This window comes from Empidonax traillii, unplaced genomic scaffold, assembly GCF_003031625.1.
Source record: "Empidonax traillii isolate 1590-97213 ecotype Southwest subspecies unplaced genomic scaffold, ASM303162v1 scaffold276:size1176444, whole genome shotgun sequence".
Classification (NCBI taxonomy): Eukaryota; Metazoa; Chordata; class Aves; order Passeriformes; family Tyrannidae; genus Empidonax; species Empidonax traillii.
The window spans coordinates 1-17089 of NW_020955469.1; the positions used below are offsets into that span (position 1 = coordinate 1).

Here is a 17089-nt window from a genome sequence, read left to right on the forward strand (position 1 = left end):
CATAGTAAGCAAGTGTCCCCTTGCAAGCCTATGGAAGGAAGACCCTTCAAGACTGGGTAACCCCCAGCCTTCGGTCTTAGCCCAGGAGGGGGGTAAGCCCAGCCCTGGAAGCCAACACAAAGCGAGAGGGAGAAAGAAGAAGTTCCAACTGCAATGAAAGTGCTGCTGCTGCTGAGGATCTGTTGCTAGAAGGAGAGAACTGGAACTCCAAAGATACAGAATGAGACTACTTCTTCTCCTTGGACTAATATAAAAAGGGAAGAAGTATTTCTGTGTATATTTTGCACTTCAACTTGAGTAAAAATTGTTGTAGATATAGTTCTTTAGTTTTTAATTTATTAGTAGTTTTTATTTTACTAGTAATAAATGTTTATACTATTTATCCCAAATCCTGTCTCTCTTTTGTCTGCAAATACCTTCTCTCAACTAGTAGTAATTGTGTGGGGGGTGGAAAGCAAAATTAACCCAAAGCAAAACCACGACATCCCCCTACTTTTCCAGGGAACGACAGTTTCCCCGACATCCTTCCCCGCACCATGCGCTGCAGCCACCAGGGACAGCCATACCGTGTCCGGGACACACGGTGCCCAGAGCAGATGTAGCGGGGCCCACGCCAGCTGTGCAGCACTTGGGACAGATGCGCAGAGCGCTGCACAGATGTGCGGCAACATCTGCCACGCACACGCTGCACTGCCCCCCACCAAACCTCCCGCGCTGCCCGGGACAGGCGGGCAGTGCCCTGGCACACCCACGCGTTTGCTGCCTCGCACACGTGTGCAGGAACACGCAGCGCACAGCAGGAACGAGTCCAGCGCCCCGCGCAATCAATCACCTGCGATCCCCCCACAGGTGACACACCTGCGATCCCCTCACAGGTGACACACCTGGCAGCCACGCGCGCTCACACCCCCACGCGCGGGGGGCGTGGCCAATGGGGCAGGCACGGCCGGCGCGCTCCCGCCCTTCGGCGCGCGCGGGAGAAGGGGGCGGGGCCAAGGCGAGGCGCGGCCCCGCAGCCACCGGGGGCGCGGTCAGAGGGGGCGGGTTGTGTGTGTGTGTGTGTAGGGGGCGTGCCCCGGCTCGGCCACGCCCCCTCCCGCCGCGGCCGCGCGCCGCCGGCACTGGGCGCGATGGGCCCGGGCGGGCGGGCGGCCTCGGCGGCGCTGGTGGGCGGCAGCGTGGCGATCTTCGGGGCGCTGCGCCGCCTGGCCCTGGCTCTGCCCCGGCCCGCCGCCGTGAGGAGCCGCCCCGGCCGAGTGTGGCGCTGGAGCAACCTCCTGGTGTCTTTCGCTCACTCCGTGCTGGCCGGGCTGTGGGCCCTCTTCAGGTACCGGGCGCCGCGCGCGGGGAAGGGTGGGCACGGCGCGCCCCGTGGGAGCGCGACACCCGGCGGTGCCCCCAGGCGAGGGGACAGTGGGTCCCCTGCCCCGCCGTGTCCCTCATCCCAGCGCCCAGGCTGACCCCCTTCTCTTCTCACCGGCAGCCTCTGGCACTCCCCGGAGCTGCTCTCCGACATCCAGGACGGTTACAGCGTCTCAGGGCACCTGCTCGTCTGCTTCTCCTCAGGTAAGGACCCGGGCAGGGCAATGGCCGCAGCCATCCTGCTGGGCTCTGCCCACTCCCTGCTCAGCCTCGCCCGGCATGCGGGCTCGGGACAAGCCCCCGGCTCAAGGGCTGGGCAGCTCTCCGAGCCTCCTGCCTGAATCACGAGCGTGGAGCCCGCCAGCTTCCAACCCCCTGGGGAACAGCGTCTGGGAGCCGCGTCTCCATGCCCAGACCGGGCGGAGGTGCTCCCGACACCTGGAGCAGAGTCACACCACTCTCCTCCTCCTCGCTGCTCCTCCTCACCACAGCGGGTCATGGTGCACAAGCCAGACCCCCTCAACACTCTCCTTCATCCCACAGGCTACTTCATCCATGACACCCTTGACATCATCTTCAACCATCAGTCCCGCTCGTCCTGGGAATACCTGGTGCACCATGCCATGGTGAGTACGGCCAGCATGGGGGAATATGCACCCTGGGGCTCAGCCCACCCAAGGTTCCTGTGCTATGGCTGGGCAAGCCAGAGCCCTTCCCTCTGCCTCACCCTGGCTGCCAGGTAGGCTCTGCATCAACAAGGCGAGGGCGCCTGGTGGGGCAGGACGCCTGCCAGCATCAGCTCTGAGCTCCGGGGGCCAGCCAAGCTGCTGCATGGGGAGAGGGAAGAGCTGAAGTCTCGTCCCAGCTCCCCAGCAGGAGGAAGTGTAACTGGTCTTGGGAGATCTGGCTCTCCAGGTTTTCTCTGGGGGGGTGCTGAGATCTCTGGTTTGGGGAAATAGCATCACATATGCCCAGACCCCAGTGGGGAAGAACTCACCTCCCCCAGGGCTGACCCTGCTCTGTGTGTGTGTCTGTCCCAGGCCATCTCTGCGTTCGTCTCGCTCATCATCACAGGCCGCTTCCTGGTGGCAGCGATGCTGCTGCTGCTGGTGGAGGTGAGCAACATTTTCCTCACCACCCGCATGCTGATGAAGATGAGCAACGTGCCTTCCCCGGCGCTCTACGAGGCCAACAAGTACATCAACCTGGTGATGTACTTTGCCTTCCGCCTGGCGCCCCAGGCTTACCTCACCTGGTACTTCCTCCGCTACGTGGAGGTGCAGGGCCAGGGTGCCTTCCTCACTGCCAATCTCCTGCTGCTCGACGCCATGATCCTCATGTACTTCTCTCGCCTCCTCCGCTCCGATTTTTTCCCCTCCCTGCGCAAGGGCTCTGCGGGGAGAGACGTGGACGGTGAGAAGTTTCTGATAGACTGAGACATGTGCGCCGAGGGGGAACCTGTGCTCCGGCTCCTGGAGGTTTTTGGGCTCTCCAAACCTGCTCTGATGTGCCTTAGGGCTCGCTCCCAGGCCCCAGGCTCTGCCTTCACTCGCTCTGCTGCCTAAAAGCGCTTCCCTGCTGGACCAGCCCGACAGCTTTGCCGAGCCACAGGGATGCTGCCAAAGCCAGGGGCATGGCCGATGGAGAAGCAGCCCAAGCCAGCTTCCATGGGGGCAGTTGGAGGGCCAGGGGTGGCTGCATTTGACAGCTGATGGCCTGGGAGGGTTGCGAGGGAGGGGACGAGTCCCTCCCGTGGTGATGTTGGGTGTTATGTGCATTAAAATCGGTCTGTTCACTGCTGCCGCAGCACGCCTGGGCTGGCTCTTCTGTGGGGCAGAGTGGGCCAGGGGCTCCCCTGGGTCAGGGAGAGGCTGGGGCGACAGGGCTGGGGGAAAGGATGTGCCCTATTCCCTGAGGAGGATTGGCAGTCCTCAGGGAGGGAGACAGCACATTTCTGCAGTGTGCTTTGTTCCAGGGATGCACTCAAGCCCACTGGTTCCTAGCGTCCAACTGAGCCTTAAAGACCCCATCCCTTGAATGGATGGGTTCCCCTCCTCATCCTCACTCCTGTGCTCTTCCAGAGATCAGGGCTGCGCAGGGAACAGCTGAAGGGAGCCAGGAGAGGTACCAAGCCTTGTGGCGGCAAGGAGCCTGTCTGGGCTGCATGACTCACCCGGCAGCCACGTGAAGTGGAGCTGGCATGGAAAAGCCGTGTGAGGCCATGGGCTCTTCCTGGAAGACTGCTGCATGCTCACATCCCCCCAGAGCAATCTTCACCAGTACAGTGCAGCTGCAGCCCTGTGAGTGTGCTGAGCCCTCTCCTGCAGCCGCAGGACCAGGATGTCTCTGGCAGCTCCCCCAGAACAGTCAGAGGAGAGGGGAGGGTTCAGCTCCCCAAGGGAGTGGGGCTAGAACTAGCCCAGCCGGTCCTGTGGAGCACCAGAGCATCGGGGAGGCAAATCCTGCTGACGTGACGGCTCCGGGATCGCACCAGATCGGCATTAGCGGGGGGGCTTACAGGGACTCCTACCCAGCCCCAGCTCCAGGCAGGATCTGTCCCACCCACCCCCTCAGCAGCCCAGCTGAGGCAGAGACAGGCACTGCAGTTGAAATAACCTGGTAATGAAGGGGAAGCAGTGGGGGAATCACCCTTCCCTCTGGAGAGCTGGGAGACACCTCAGGATCAGGATCCTGCTGGGACTTCCTGGTGTGGACTGGCACCATGGCAGGAGGTATGTGCCAGGAACAGCCTGGGAGCTGGGACAGGGACATGATACACAGGACATTGTGTGGGCAGGGACCTCTGCCAGCTCTAAATCCACTACCTCCTTCCCTCCCTGCTCAAAGCAGGAGCTCAGCAGCCCTGGCAGGGCACAGCCTCACTCTCAGCAGCACATCCCAACAGCTACATGTCTTCCAGCTGCAGCTTAAGCCCTGTGGCCTCTCTGCACCAATTCCATCTGCAAATGACCCTGCACAGTCAAGTCCAAATCTTAGTTTCCCCTCACCCTGATTGCTGCCCCTTTCCCCTTGGCTCTCCCCATGGAGCAGACACAGCTCTGCCCCAGCAGGTCACAGGCTCAGATGACCAGCCCATCTGTCCTTAAAGCAGCGTGGAAGGGCCAGGCATGACAGTTTCCCAAAGTAGGGAGCAGGAATCCCTGCTGTTCCCTGGCTTTCAGCGGGAGCATCTCCCAGCACTGCAGTGCTGTACAGGCTGGGGCAGCTGTGGATCAGGACGGCTGCCAGCCAGGAGCAAGAGGCAAATGAAGTGCCAGGGCAGCGGCCACTGAGCTGAGTTGAGGCAAGGTCTGGGCTGAATGCAAGTCATGCTGATGTGGAACCCCTCCCAGCCTCCTGCTGCTGCACAACCTGGCTCTCCATACCCACTCCTCACCCAGCAGTGACACCAGGCTTTGCTACAAGAGGGGCACCTATCCCCTCGCATCTTTCTTGGTGTGACTACACATGAAGAGGTGGCCTGGGGCTCAGGGGAACCTGCTGCTGCCCATCCACAGGCAGGGGGTTGGGCTGCTGCCTAGTAAGCACACACAGAAGCGGCACTACTCCACCCAGGTGGTTTCTCATCCCTTACTGCATGCAGAGAGCACCTCCTGCCTCCTTGAGCTCAGGTGAGAGGTGTCAAGCCCAGGGCTTGACACAACCCAGCACAGATCTTCACCCCCAAGACCAACTCCCCTTTTCCATCCACCACCACCCCTCACTGCGAACCACTGCCCCAGGAATCCAACACTCTCCACAAGAGGCACGAAGGAACTTGGTGTCCCACCACTCAAAAGCTCAATTGGCTCCAATCAATATTTGTTCACAGCTTTCATCATCTTGCTCAGTCAAGCCTAACTACGTACTTAAGTTCAAGTACCCCTAAAGGCTTTTCCGTAACTCCCCTGTTCCCTGCTCACCCAGTGCTCCACATCCTCCTGACTCCAAGCACTCTAAAAGCCACTTCCACCTACAAACATAAAGCCAAACATTGCAGAGGCAGCAACAGCACCATCTGGAAACAGCCCCAAGGACGCTGAACCCCGTGAGGAACAGCAAGAGGGAAACTCACACGCTGCAGCACACGGAGCAGGGATTGTGCCAGAAAAAACCACAAAGCCTCTGCTGCTGGATTAGTGTGAGGGTTTCAAGTGAACCTGCAGCATAAGCAGAGAGCTGATATACTCGTACAACGGTGTGAGAGGTCACTTGTGCCAGATCTGAGCCACTGACAGGATTTTGCTGCGGTCACCACCTACCTCCCATGGTCTGCTCCACAAGAAAGCCGATCACAAACACATTCTAATTACACTGTGCAAGGAAACCCTGGAGAACACTGGAACTCTTGGGGTAAATACAGAGATATTTGAGTCTTGGAGGGAGTTTTCACCTCATGTTCACCCACAGCAGAGGTGAGTGATCCTGGAGACCCTCTGAGCAGGACAGCACTGCCCCCTGCGATCTCGTGGAGCAGTTGGCTCTGCCCACCCACTGCCAGGAACAGAGGGAGCAACCCCCTTCACCAAAAGGGAGCCCCAAAAGTTTGCTGAGTGCTCTCTTTCACACTGGCTATGCTGTCACAAAACACAAGAGCCCTCCGTGGTGTAAGAAGGTTTATTATCGTGTCTGTACAGTCCTCGGCAGATGCAGTTTAGATGATTCCAATCTGGAAAGAAGCAAAGGATGTTAAAACATGTTATGGTGGCAAAAAGGCAGAGCCTCCACCAGAGACATCACAGCCACAGCTGCATCTCCCCAGGATGCCTGTCCTCCAAGAACAACTTCTTCCTCCCAGGCCTACCCAAAAGCTTTACATATCCACTTTGTAATTTTATTCCAGAGTGATCCTTGTACATTCCCCTACTCCAGTTTGTACCACCACTGCCTCCTGCCACCTCGAGGACTGAACTGACAGGGAATGTGGCTGTGCTCCTGAACACTCAGATCCTGTCTGGCTACAAGGACACAGAAGTGCCACCACACTTGAAGCACAAGTACCTCACGTGCACAGCAGGAAGAGGGAGGGAGACACAAGACAACTAACAAAGAGCTGTAGAGCTTCAAAGATGTCTCACCTTGTTGGCCACATCCAGCGCATCATAATCCGGAGCCAGTCGGACATAAGCCTTTTTCTCCCCGTCAGGCCTAGAGGGGAACACGAGGCATCAGAACAGAGCCAACTCCTCCCTCCCCCTCTGCTTTCCCACTGTTCCCATGTGCATCAGTGGTTCCTTTGGAAACATCACTGTTACTCAGTGGAACTGAAGTTTACATCATTTGCACAGGAACCCCTGGGTGTTGGACGAGCCCCCCGACAAAGCTGACCCTCTGGTCTGCCAACACTTCCTACTTCCACCAAGCTGTGCTCCCTCACAACTTGCAGGTCTCAAAACCTTTAACAAGGAGATCACAGAATTACTTAGGTTGGAAAAGACCTCTGAGATCAAGTCTAACCTTAGACCAATCACCAACTTGTCATCTGGACCACGGCACTAAGTGATTTCTTAAAACACCTCCAGGGATGGCGACTCTACCACCTCCCTGGGCAGCCCATTCCAATGCTTAATGACCCTTTCCATGAACAAATTCCTCCTGATGTCCAACCTGAACATCCCATGGCAGAGAGGGAGGCCATTTCCTCTCACCCTGGAGAGGACATTGCTACACAGCTTTATCCCACTCCTGAGAGTTCCCACAGCTGCTGAAACTCACACACACTCCCACTTTCAGCTAAAAAATGCTTCTTTTGAAGCACCTCACACTCACTAGTGACCTGGTTTTACCCCCCTTCTCACCTAATCAACGTGTTGACCTTGGCCACATCGATATCATACAACTTCTTCACAGCCTGTTTGATCTGGTGCTTGTTTGCCTTGACATCGACAATGAACACCAGGGTGTTGTTATCCTCAATCTTCTTCATGGCTGATTCTGTGGTCAGAGGGAACTTGATAATGGCGTAATGGTCCAACCTGCAGGAGAGACCCTGTGCTTAGCAGAGGGCTGGCAGGTGCTTCTTTGCACTTTGGGGGTATTCCCTGGGGTGCATCAGTTGCCAAAAAGAAGTCGTAATCACAAACTTTCAGGCTTTGGTCGCTTTAAATCATCACCTGCACCCCCCAAACACCCCCTCCAGTGCTCTGCCACCAACATGTGTCTGAACACACTGGGAGGTCCCCACACCAGCCCACCCCCGGGTCTGCTCCCACCCCCCAAACCCCATAGCGGGGCAGAGCCCAACACTCCACACGTACTTGTTCCTCCGTGGGGCACTCTTCCGGGGGTACTTGGGTTGCCTCCGCAGCCGCAGGGTCTTGGGCCTGCGGAAGGTGGGCGACGTGCGGATCTTCTTCTTCTTGTGGCTGTGGACCCCCTTGAGAACAGCCTTCTTGGCTTTCAGCGCCTTTGCCTTCGCCTCTGTCTTCGGAGGCACAGCTGCGGGGACACCTCAGTGAGCCGGGCACGGCCTCCCCTCATCAACGAGCAGGGCCTCACCCAGCGGCCCGCGCTCCCTCACCCACCAAAATGAACCACAAAACTCCCAATGCCGTTAATACTTCCCCCCTTCCCCCAAAACAAACCAGTTCCCGAAAGGAAAGAGGCATTAAGTCCTTCCCCCACCAAGATGGGGACACCCCCTCTCAGAGAGCCGGGCAGGCCTATCCCGGCCACCTCCACGTGCCCGCGCCCAGCACCGCGCCGCAGCCCTGCTGCGCCCACCCCACCCCGCCCCGCTCAGCCTGCCCCTCTCCACACACACTCACACCCCGTGGGGTCCCTCACGCCGTCCCGCACCCCTCCCCACACGGACCCTTCGCCCCGCGCCCTCACCCTCCTTCTTCGCCTTCGGCGCCATCTTGGCCGGGCGGAAGCCGAAAGGGGCCTCCCGCTCCGCGCCGCACGGGCTTATAGCACCAAGTCTCGCGACATCAGGACGGACTCTCCCCCTCCCCGCTACCCCGTTACACCAAATCTCGCGACTACTTCAAAGCATGCTGGGAGTAGTAGTACTTAGCGGTAGATGAGTGTGCGCATGCGCTGATCCGTGGGGCATCGTGGGAGTTGTAGTCAGGCACTCCACCCGCCGTCGTGGCATGGGGGGGACCGGGAGAACCCCGGGGTGGCGGGGGGTTACTGGGATCCCACAGCGTGGATGGCAGTACAGTGGCTCAGCCCCGGAGGAACCGGCGTCCTGGCCCCTCTCACGCCCCCCGTGGGAGGGGCCAGAACGCCGGTTCCTCCGGGGGCTGGGCGTGCAGCACCGGGCACCGCTACGGGAGTTGGGCGGTTCGCGGTAACGGGGACGCCTCGCTTCATCCCCCGCGCCGTGGGGACACAGACGAGGCGGGGAGGGCTTGGTCTTGGGCTGGGATGCGGCGGTGGGACTGTGGGGGCTGTGCAGGGACGACACGGGATGGGAGGGGACACGGGACACAGATGGAATGGTGGGGGGGATATGGGGACGGACAGGCTGCGGGAGGTGGGACACGGGGACAGCGTTGAGCCTGGGATGGCACTGTGAGGATGTGCGGGTGGCTGGGACTCGGGCATAGGTGCGGTGTAGGGTAAATGGTACCAGGGTGTGTAGGGATGTGGGGAGGGTGGGAGAGGGGGACAGCTGCATGGCGGGATGTGGGACAGCCACAACTCAGGGCAGGAGCACAGTGACACCCTGGGATGGCACACTTGGGATGGGGGGTTGGTTGGGACACGGAGACAGCGGAGACTCGGGGACAGCTGCGGCCAGGGTGTGGGGACAGCCACAGTCAGGGGGCTCGACGTGGCCGGGTTTGAGGGACAGCCATCCTTGGGCATGCGGGGAGAAATCAGAACATGAGGACTACCACATCCTGGGAAAGCGGGAGACTATTGGGATAAGGGGACAGCCCTGCCTGGGGACACAGGGACAACCCTATTCGGGAATGCTGTGCACGGGGACAGCCGTGACATGGGGACATTGCCACTCTGCTCTCTCTGTCCCCAGGCCTCACAGTAATCCTTGTCCCATCCCTGCTTCCCTCGGCCACCCACTCCGCCTCGGAGACCCCACGGGACGATGAACGTGCTGGCTCCGGTCCGCAGGGACCGGGTCATCGCCGACCTGCCCCCGGTGAGCGGAGGGGACACACCGGCCCGGGGGCGGCCTCGCCGAGCCCCGCGGTCACACCGGTGCCCCCCTTTGTGCCCCCGCAGTGTTTTCGGAAGGAGGCCGCCCTGCAAACCCGCCCCGCCTTCCACCCCACAGTGGCCAGCGCCTGCCAGGAGCAGCGGACGGGCACTGTGGGGTGAGTCCGGTTTGGAGTCCCCACCGCTGGGCTGGGAGGGGATGACGAGGGGCCCCGCTGTCCCGCCGGCCGCGGGTGGGGGTCCCCGGCGTGGGCGCCGCGTGGCTGCCGGCGCTGCCCGTGTGCCGAGCCCTGCGTCACGATCCTGGAATGCGGCGCGGGGGGAACACGGGGGGGAACACGGGGTGGGGGAACACGGGGGTCCGGGCTCGGCTGCGGCAGGAGAGCCGGGATGTAGGGAGCTGCGGGCACTGGGGGGACTGTGGGGTGATGCCTCCCCACCCCGTGAGCCCCTCTGCCCCCAGTGACCAGCCAGGGGGATGCGGGGGGAAGCCTCCCTCCCCCTCCCCCCCTCCCCTGCTGAGCTGTGCGTCCCCCCCCTCGCTGCAGGTTCAAGATCTCCAAGATCATCGTGGTGGGTGACCTGTCGGTGGGGAAGACCTGCCTGATCAACCGGTAACGGGACCGCCGGAGAGGGGAGGGAGGAGGGGGGAAAGGGGAAGCGACTCCTCTCCCCCAAAGGGCGGCAGTGCCTTGGGCTGAGTCCATCTCTGGCTGGACTCTGGTGCTGAGCACCCCCAGGGCAGGGGGGGGGGCCCACTGAGCCCCCAGGGGTTGGAATTGGGGGGTTGTGGGCTGCTGACCCCCCCTCACTCCTGCCCCAGCTTTTGCAAGGACACTTTCGACAAGAACTACAAGGCGACCATCGGTGTGGATTTCGAGATGGAGCGGTTTGAGGTGCTGGGGGTGCCCTTCAGCCTTCAGCTGTGAGTAGGCACCGTCCTAGCCCCTTCCCCACACACCCCTGAGGACCCCCCTCACCTCCCACCCTCCCCCCCAGGTGGGACACAGCTGGCCAGGAGCGCTTCAAGTGCATCGCCTCCACCTACTACCGTGGAGCACAAGGTGAGGTGCCCACCCTGTCTGACCTCTCTGTCACGCTGTCCCTGTCCCCATCTCACCCCTCCTTCCCGCCCCAGCCATCGTGATCGTCTTCGATGTCAACGATGTGGCATCCCTGGAGCACACACGGTAGGTGACACGTGGCTGCAGGGTCCAGGTGGGACTAGGAATGAGTGTGGAGGGCTCTGGGACTGGATGGAGAGGGAAGACCTGGGCAGGGGCCACGGGACTTCTGGCAACGCTGTGCTGTGCCAGCAAGCTTGGCCACCGGCTGGTGACAGTCACCCCCACAGGCAGTGGTTGGCTGATGCCCTGAAGGAGAACGACCCGTCCAATGTGATCCTCTTCTTGGTGGGCTCCAAAAAGGATCTGAGTGTGAGTGTGTCCCCCTCCCCGTGGGCAAACTGCACCCTGGCTCAGCAGGGCTGTCCCCGTCACTGGCTGCCCCTGGCTCTGTTGGCAGACGCCAGCGCAGTACAGCCTGATGGAGAAGGACGCTCTCAAGGTGGCCCAGGAGATGCAGGCGGAGTACTGGGCTGTCTCCTCGCTCACTGGTGGGTCCCGGGATGAGTGGGGGGTGGGGATGCAGATCCTGGCGTCCGGCTGGGTGAGGGGGCACTCAGGGGGTCTCATCCTGTGGGGCAGGGGAGAACGTGCGGGATTTCTTCTTCCGTGTGGCGGCCCTGACCTTCGAGAGCAGCGTGCTGGCCGAGCTGGAGCGCAGCCACACCCGCAGGATCGGCGACACCGTGCGTGAGTACCCCCGGCTAGCCCTCTGTTGGTGCCTCCCCCCTTATCCCCTGCCCTTCCACCCACCCTCCTTTCTCTGTCTTGCAGGGATCAGCAGTAACGAGAGCGACCTGTACCTGTCGACACCCCGCAAGAAACCCAAGTGCTGCCAGTGAGGGGGCACCCCCTGCCCCCACCATGCTCACACCTATGGACCAAAGAGGGGCGACCCCGGCCGGCCCCGAGGAGCCGTCCCTGCCACTCCCCAGCCCCCCTGGCCCCTTGCCTGCCCGGGCACCCCCGGCCAGGGTGGGCAGGAGCACCCATGAGGCTCCCATAGCTATGCAAACCCAGGTACTGCTCGCAGGGGGAGATGCTCTTTTGTTTTAATAAAACCTTTTTTATGCTTTTTAAGAAAAGTGTGGGGCAGAGGGCAGGGGCTGCAGCCCCCAGACTCATGGGCAGGTGGGAGGATGGAGATAGGGAGGATGGATGGCTGCCACCGAGGAGGTATTCCAACTCTAGTGGATGCCTGAGGCATCCTGCCCTGCACAACCAGCAGCCCTGCACTCCTCGGGGGGCTGCAAGGGACACATGAGGTGCCATCTCCCCATCAGTCAGTCCCAGCCAAACTGGTGGTGGTCGAAGCGGGGCTGCAGGCGGGGGGGGACACAGTGGGAGCACTTGTAGCGCTCCCGGATCCACCGCCCGCCCTCGCTGTCCTCGATGCAGATAGCAGCGACACCTGTGGGGGCATGGAGCACCAGGGTGTGAGGATGGTGGTCCCACTGCACCAAAAGGTGCACCCAGTGGTGCCCTGGTGCCTCTAGTCCTACCTGCCACAACGCCCCCCAGCCGCTCCACCAGCTCAATGGCCGCTCGCATGGTGCCCCCAGTTTCAACCCACTGGTCCACGAGAAGGATGCGCAGACCTGGAGGGGGCAGAGGCTGTGGAAAAGTGCCTGGTGCCCACCCTGGCAGCCTCCCCCTAGAACGGGAGCACTCACCTGGTGAGATGGCATCGGTGCGGACCTCCATCACCTTCTCCCGGCCCGAGTAGTCAGTGTAGGGCTGTGTCACTGTCTGCACGCAGAGGTGCCCGGCTTTGCGGATGGCCAGGAAGCCTTTCTGCAGCACGGCCGCGGTGGCAGCACCTGGGGGTAGGCGTGGCACCATCAGGCCCTGCATGGACAGGGGATGGGTGGGGACCCTGCGCTCGTTCATGTCCCCACTCACCCAGGATGAAGCCCATGGCATCGATACCAGCCACCATGTCGATGGGATCTCCCTGGAAGGGCTGCAGCAGGTCGGCCACGCAGTCCTGCAAGCCCTGGGGGGAGATCAGAGGTGCTGGGTGCCCACAGCCCACCACGGGCACCTGCAGCGCTGGCACTGGTGTCCGTGGGCAGAGCTGGGTGCCCCGGCAGCCCCACAGAGGTGCAGCCCACCCCGGCACCCCCGTGGGGACCACCTGCCCCCGGCACTGGGTACTTGCGGGTGGCAGTAGAGCCGGGAGGGGTCCAGCCAGGCGTAGTTGGGACCCTTGACGTTGGGGGCCATCAGCGCCAGGTACCAGCCCTTCTCCCGGGCAGCAGGGACGTGGCACAGGTCCATGTGTGGGGACTGCAGGCGCTGCGAGCACTGAGCATGTAACGGGGGCGAGCCCCCCCACCCGCAGCCCCCAAAGGGCTCCCCATGGCTTGGAGTCTCCCACCCTCCCCACCCACACCCACACGTGGGCACCCTGGGGGCCCAGTGCACCCGTTTTGGCTCCGTACCTGGGTGCTGGTGGCAAGGCTGAGCCGAGCGGGACCGTCATGGGGAGCGTCACAGACAGCGACAGCTGAGCAGGGGCAGCCCCTGCGGCACTGGGCCCCCGCCAGTGCCCTTGGCCAGCTGGGCCCTGGGCTGCTGCCAGGCAGGAGCCCTTCCCATGGGCCGGGGATGTGTCCCAGCCAGGCAGTTTTGTGGTGGGGAGCACCAGGGTTGGATGTTTGCACTCCACAGGAGTGTCCCCATGCCTATGCCAGTGGTGACAGGGCATGATGTGGGTGGCACAGTGCCCGAGGTACCCCGTGGGTGCAAGGGTCAGCGAGCCAGGGCAGTGTTCAGGGTGCTGTCCCTGCACTCCTGGAGTGTCTCAGTCAGTGCAGGGACTTTCTGAGGCCACCATTTTGGGGTGTCCAGGCACTGTCCTCCCTGGCTGAGCACTGGCTCCTGCAGTATCCCAGCTTGCCAGGGCTGTGCCTGGATTGTCAATGGGCTCCATGGCCAGGAGCTGGCCAAGGGGGACAGCCCTGGCAGCGTGCTGGGAATGCCGGTTGCCTTGTGGGCTGCCAGCCCGGCTGGGCAAGAGGCACTGGGCTGTCCCATGAAAGGAACCGTGGGATGGGATGCAGGGCCACAAGGAACATCCATGGGATGGGATGGGATGGGGGGGATGCCATAAACATTCATGGGATGGGATGTGGAGAGCATCTGCGGGATCGGGCATGGAGATACGGAGAGCACCTATGAGCTGGGATAACGGGCTGCAGGAAACATTCGTGGGATGGGGACGTAGGGATGTAGGGAGAGCATCGTTCTCCTGTCGGGGCCACTCCGGGGCCGGGGGCTGCGCAGGGGTCGGTGCGTCACGGGGCGGGGGTTTGGGGCCGGCTCATTACCGGCCCCGGCACATCACCCCACCGGCTGCCACAGCAACGGGGCCGGTCCCACCGGGAGGGGTGACCCCTTCCCCGCGGGCTGCTGGCGCGGGGCGTGCCGCGGCTCCGGGAGCAGCTCCAGCACCGCGGCTCTGCGGGACCCTCCACACGGTGCCGGGCCGTGCCAAGCCGTGCCGGGCCGCCCTGCGTGGGCGGGCTGCGCGACTCTATAAGGCGGCCTCACGGCGGCGAGCGGCGCGGTGCCATGTGCGCCCCGGGGCTGCTCTGCCGCCTCAGCCTCCTCCTTCTCCTCCTCCCGCTGGCAGCCGCCCCCGGAGCGGCCCCGCCAGGACGGCCCCGCGCCCGCCGCGGGCTCACCTACCCCGGGACACTGTGGTGCGGTGCGGGCAGCAACGCGGATACCTACGAACAGCTGGGTAAGGGCGGCGGGGCCGCTGCCACCTGTTATCATCCCATCCCATCCCATCCCATCCCATCCCATCCCATCCCATCCCATCCCATCCCATCCCATCCCATCCCATCCCATCCCATCCCATCCCATCCCATCCCACCCCATTCCATCCACTCCCTCTCTTTCCTTCCAATCCAATCTTTTCCCATCCCATTCCCAGCCTAGTCCCAGTCCCCAGTGCAGTGCCAGGTAAGTCCCCACCAATCCTGATCCGGTTGCATCCCAGTGCTGACCTACTCCAGGCCCCACCCCCGTGCTGTCTATCCCAGATCAGTCTCCAACCAAGCATCAGTCCTGTTCCAGTTCATCTCTGCCTAGTCCCTATCACAAGACTAATCCATCTTTGTGCTGGTCCAGTCTTGATTCACTCTTTGTCCCCAGCTGACCTGTGGTCCATCCCGATCCCATTCTGGTCCCCACCCCAGTGCTGGTACACTCCCAGTTGCTATCCTGATCTCAGCCTAGACCATCTCCTGGTCCTGGTCCAGGTCCAGTCCTGGTCCCCTTCCTGACCCCAGCCTATTCCTAGTCTCATCTGCACTGTGATGTTGGTGCAGCCCCAGTCACCATCGCAGTGCCAGCCTTGTCCCCACCCAAGCAGCAGTCCAGTCGCAGTCCCTTCCCATTCCACTACTATTCCAGGCCCAGCTCAGTCAAATCTAACCCCAATCCCACTCCTAGCCCAGCTCAGCCCCACTCCAGCCCTGATCCCAACCCCATCTAGCCACAGCCCCCCTCAGCTCTGCCTGCACCTCCCTGCAGGGGAGCACCGGGACACAGACCGGTGCTGCCGGGACCATGACCACTGCCAGCACGTCATCCACCCCTTCACCGCGCGCTACGGGTACCGCAACCTGCGCTGGCACACCATCAGCCACTGCGACTGCGACCGCAGGCTGAAGGAGTGCCTGCGGCGCGTGAACGACACGGCCTCCCGCGCGGTGGGCCAGGCCTTCTTCAACGTCATCCAGGTGCCCTGCTTCGAGTTCACCTACAAGGAGGAGTGTGTGGAGCCCTACCTCTATGTCTGGTGAGTGGCCCCCATCGCTCTCTCCCCACCGCCTGGCCTTGCCAGAGGTCATCTCACCTGGTGCCTCCTCTCCCTGCAGGTGCAGGGCGTACAACACGGTGGCCGTCGCGGTGCCCAGGGAGCCGGTGCTGTACGAGTTTGGTGGGGAGCTCATCGACCGGGCAGCCAGGCCCAGGGGCGTCCCTCTGAGCCCCCCTTGGAACAGCATGGGTGAAGGAACACGCCCCGTGGACCATCACACTGAGACAGCCCTGAAGTCAGCCAAGAAAGAGAGGAAGGGGAAGAAGAAAGACAAGAGAAAGAAGGGAAAAGGTCTGAAAAAGAAAGGCCCTTCTGAAAAGGGGGTGCGGAACCATCCTGCAGCTGCTGCCCCCGCTGATCCCTCTGTGGGCCAGGACCCCTGGGCTCTGTTGCCATCCTGGGGGGAAGCATCCAACACCATCCTGAGTGATGCCCCAGTGCAGGGAGACTTGGGCAGGGAGCCAGTGCCAGCCACTCCATCCCGGGTCCCTGCTGCCAGTGGGAAGGGGAGGAGGAAGGAGAGGAACAGAAAGAAGAGGCTGAAAAGCCGAGCCGAGTCCAAGCCCACACAAGAGTCCTGAGCCCCCACCTTGGTGCTGTCCGGTCTTGGCTGTGAAATAAAGTTACATCTGCTCGAGCAGATGGTGCCGCCTCAGCCCTGTCCGTGGGGGAAAGGATGGCACTGGGGGCAGCATCCAGGGGAAATCCCGGGGCTGATCCCTCAGGAGGGGAACACCGGGAGCTGGGTGGGTAGTGAGGGGTTTGAGCTGTTCCTCACAGCTCCCACCATCGTCCTGGGCACTGGGGACGTGAGTCACTGCTCTGGCTGGGACACAGCTCCCAGATCCACATTGCCACAGGGCTGAGCCCAGATTTTAGCTACCCTGCTACAAAGGGTTAAATTCCAGCTCTCCAGGCATGTTTTTCTCTGGAATTTCTCTGAATTGCACCACCCCACCTCTCTCATCCTCTTAACCTGCTGCATTTCCAATGCTCCCACACCAGCACCGACCTCTTTTCTCCAGCCCCCAGCAATGGCTGCTCTGGGAAGAACAGGGCCTTAGCCCTCCCTGAAGGCTCCTCAAACGCCTACAAAAGCTCCTTAGCCTGGGACAATAGAAGCTTTTCCAGCCCTAGGACAAAGGCAGATGCTGCCTGGGAAGAGCTGGGGCAGGGAATGCTGCCTGGTGAATGGGGATTGTGCCTGGGCTCCTCTAGTGAGGAATTTGAGGACAGGGCATTGCCTTCAACTCCTCTGAAGTGCTTCCCAAAGAGGAGTGTGGCTCAGCCCAGAGTCCTGGTGAGGTGGTAGAAAAATTTTCCTGCACCAGCATCAAGTACCAGGACCAGAAAAAAACTGTAATTACAGGAGCTGAGCCCTGTCTCCTGTTTTGCCTCAGTAGATCAGGCAGCACAGGGGTCAGAGAGCAGAGCTGCCTCATGCAAACCCCACTGCTCCTGAAGGAGTGAACAGAGCAATCCCAAATCCCTGAAATAAGCGGATCACAAGAGCCCAGGGGGGAAATACCAAAGTTGTAGGGAGGCATCATCCCCTGTCCAGTGCTGCTAATGGGAGCAAAGCCCCTGTGGCAGCTACAGCATCACGGCAGGAAGCACAGACCTGTGCCATGTGGGCAGC

General features: G+C 61.6%; 5 protein-coding genes and 2 non-coding genes across 9 annotated transcripts; 3 read left to right on the forward strand and 4 right to left on the reverse strand.

Moving 5' to 3' along the window:
* Positions 1–1093: 1093 nt before the first annotated feature.
* TLCD1 (TLC domain containing 1) lies at positions 1094–3171 on the forward strand. Its single transcript, XM_027889990.1, has 4 exons — positions 1094–1327; positions 1484–1566; positions 1906–1988; positions 2403–3171. The coding sequence occupies exons 1-4, from the start codon at positions 1131–1133 to the stop codon at positions 2796–2798; spliced, it is 759 nt and encodes a 252-aa protein (XP_027745791.1). The 5' UTR covers positions 1094–1130; the 3' UTR covers positions 2799–3171.
* A 2793-nt stretch (positions 3172–5964) lies between these two features.
* Positions 5965–8340, reverse strand: RPL23A (ribosomal protein L23a). The gene is made up of 5 exons (XM_027890003.1): positions 8197–8340; positions 7620–7800; positions 7161–7337; positions 6441–6510; positions 5965–6031 (listed from the first exon to the last, which is right to left on the reverse strand). Exons 1-5 carry the CDS (start codon positions 8219–8221, stop codon positions 6017–6019), a joined length of 468 nt encoding a protein of 155 aa, XP_027745804.1. The 5' UTR covers positions 8222–8340; the 3' UTR covers positions 5965–6016.
* Positions 6582–6648, reverse strand: LOC114060518. Its single transcript, XR_003571901.1, has one exon. It is a non-coding gene; the product is annotated as a small nucleolar RNA SNORD42 (small nucleolar RNA).
* LOC114060522 lies at positions 7408–7482 on the reverse strand. The gene has a single exon (XR_003571905.1). It is a non-coding gene; the product is annotated as a small nucleolar RNA Z17 (small nucleolar RNA).
* A 266-nt stretch (positions 8341–8606) lies between the features above and the next one.
* Positions 8607–11696, forward strand: RAB34 (RAB34, member RAS oncogene family). 3 transcript variants are annotated; one of them, XM_027890005.1, is made up of 11 exons: positions 8607–8652; positions 9350–9475; positions 9559–9650; positions 10041–10106; positions 10316–10417; positions 10492–10556; positions 10631–10682; positions 10847–10928; positions 11017–11107; positions 11199–11302; positions 11391–11696. In XM_027890005.1, exons 2-11 carry the CDS (start codon positions 9422–9424, stop codon positions 11670–11672), a joined length of 990 nt encoding a protein of 329 aa, XP_027745806.1. In that variant the 5' UTR covers positions 8607–8652; positions 9350–9421; the 3' UTR covers positions 11673–11696. The 3 variants fall into 3 exon arrangements, with proteins under 3 accessions (XP_027745806.1, XP_027745805.1, XP_027745807.1); XM_027890004.1 differs by lacking the exon at positions 8607–8652 and having other exon boundaries at positions 8976–9475; XM_027890006.1 differs by lacking the exon at positions 8607–8652 and having other exon boundaries at positions 8982–9475; positions 11199–11306; positions 11391–11558.
* A 78-nt stretch (positions 11697–11774) lies between these two features.
* On the reverse strand, positions 11775–13094 carry LOC114060476 (adenine phosphoribosyltransferase-like). Its single transcript, XM_027890007.1, has 6 exons — positions 13061–13094; positions 12774–12923; positions 12519–12612; positions 12290–12436; positions 12119–12214; positions 11775–12027 (listed from the first exon to the last, which is right to left on the reverse strand). The coding sequence occupies exons 2-6, from the start codon at positions 12894–12896 to the stop codon at positions 11900–11902; spliced, it is 588 nt and encodes a 195-aa protein (XP_027745808.1). The 5' UTR covers positions 12897–12923; positions 13061–13094; the 3' UTR covers positions 11775–11899.
* Positions 13095–14092: 998 nt separating this feature from the next.
* Positions 14093–16087, forward strand: PROCA1 (protein interacting with cyclin A1). The gene is made up of 3 exons (XM_027890001.1): positions 14093–14364; positions 15162–15429; positions 15509–16087. Exons 1-3 carry the CDS (start codon positions 14193–14195, stop codon positions 16029–16031), a joined length of 963 nt encoding a protein of 320 aa, XP_027745802.1. The 5' UTR covers positions 14093–14192; the 3' UTR covers positions 16032–16087.
* Positions 16088–17089: the final 1002 nt, after the last annotated feature.

Bases quoted from the DNA above. Each gene is read 5' to 3' on its own strand.
- TLCD1 (XM_027889990.1), top strand. From the start codon at position 1,131: ATGGGCCCGGGCGGGCGGGCGGCCTCGGCGGCGCTGGTGGGCGGCAGC. The intron at 1,567-1,905 runs GTAAGGACCCGG...TTCATCCCACAG, and splicing joins GCTCGTCTGCTTCTCCTCAG to GCTACTTCATCCATGACACC. The intron at 1,989-2,402 runs GTGAGTACGGCC...TGTCTGTCCCAG, and splicing joins ACCTGGTGCACCATGCCATG to GCCATCTCTGCGTTCGTCTC.
- RPL23A (XM_027890003.1), bottom strand. From the start codon at position 8,221: ATGGCGCCGAAGGCGAAGAAGGAGG. The intron at 7,801-8,196 runs GTGAGGGCGCGG...GTGTCCCCGCAG, and splicing joins GCCGAAGGCGAAGAAGGAGG to CTGTGCCTCCGAAGACAGAG. The intron at 6,511-7,160 runs GTGAGAAGGGGG...GTTCCCCTCTAG, and splicing joins AAGGTCAACACGTTGATTAG to GCCTGACGGGGAGAAAAAGG.
- RAB34 (XM_027890005.1), top strand. From the start codon at position 9,422: ATGAACGTGCTGGCTCCGGTCCGCAGGGACCGGGTCATCGCCGACCTG. The intron at 10,418-10,491 runs GTGAGTAGGCAC...CCTCCCCCCCAG, and splicing joins GTGCCCTTCAGCCTTCAGCT to GTGGGACACAGCTGGCCAGG. The intron at 10,929-11,016 runs GTGAGTGTGTCC...CTCTGTTGGCAG, and splicing joins GCTCCAAAAAGGATCTGAGT to ACGCCAGCGCAGTACAGCCT.
- LOC114060476 (XM_027890007.1), bottom strand. From the start codon at position 12,896: ATGGACCTGTGCCACGTCCCTGCTGCCCGGGAGAAGGGCTGGTACCTG. The intron at 12,215-12,289 runs GTGAGTGCTCCC...TGCCCCCTCCAG, and splicing joins CACCGATGCCATCTCACCAG to GTCTGCGCATCCTTCTCGTG. The intron at 12,028-12,118 runs GTAGGACTAGAG...ATGCCCCCACAG, and splicing joins GCTGGGGGGCGTTGTGGCAG to GTGTCGCTGCTATCTGCATC.
- PROCA1 (XM_027890001.1), top strand. From the start codon at position 14,193: ATGTGCGCCCCGGGGCTGCTCTGCCGCCTCAGCCTCCTCCTTCTCCTC. The intron at 14,365-15,161 runs GTAAGGGCGGCG...ACCTCCCTGCAG, and splicing joins GGATACCTACGAACAGCTGG to GGGAGCACCGGGACACAGAC. The intron at 15,430-15,508 runs GTGAGTGGCCCC...CTCTCCCTGCAG, and splicing joins GAGCCCTACCTCTATGTCTG to GTGCAGGGCGTACAACACGG.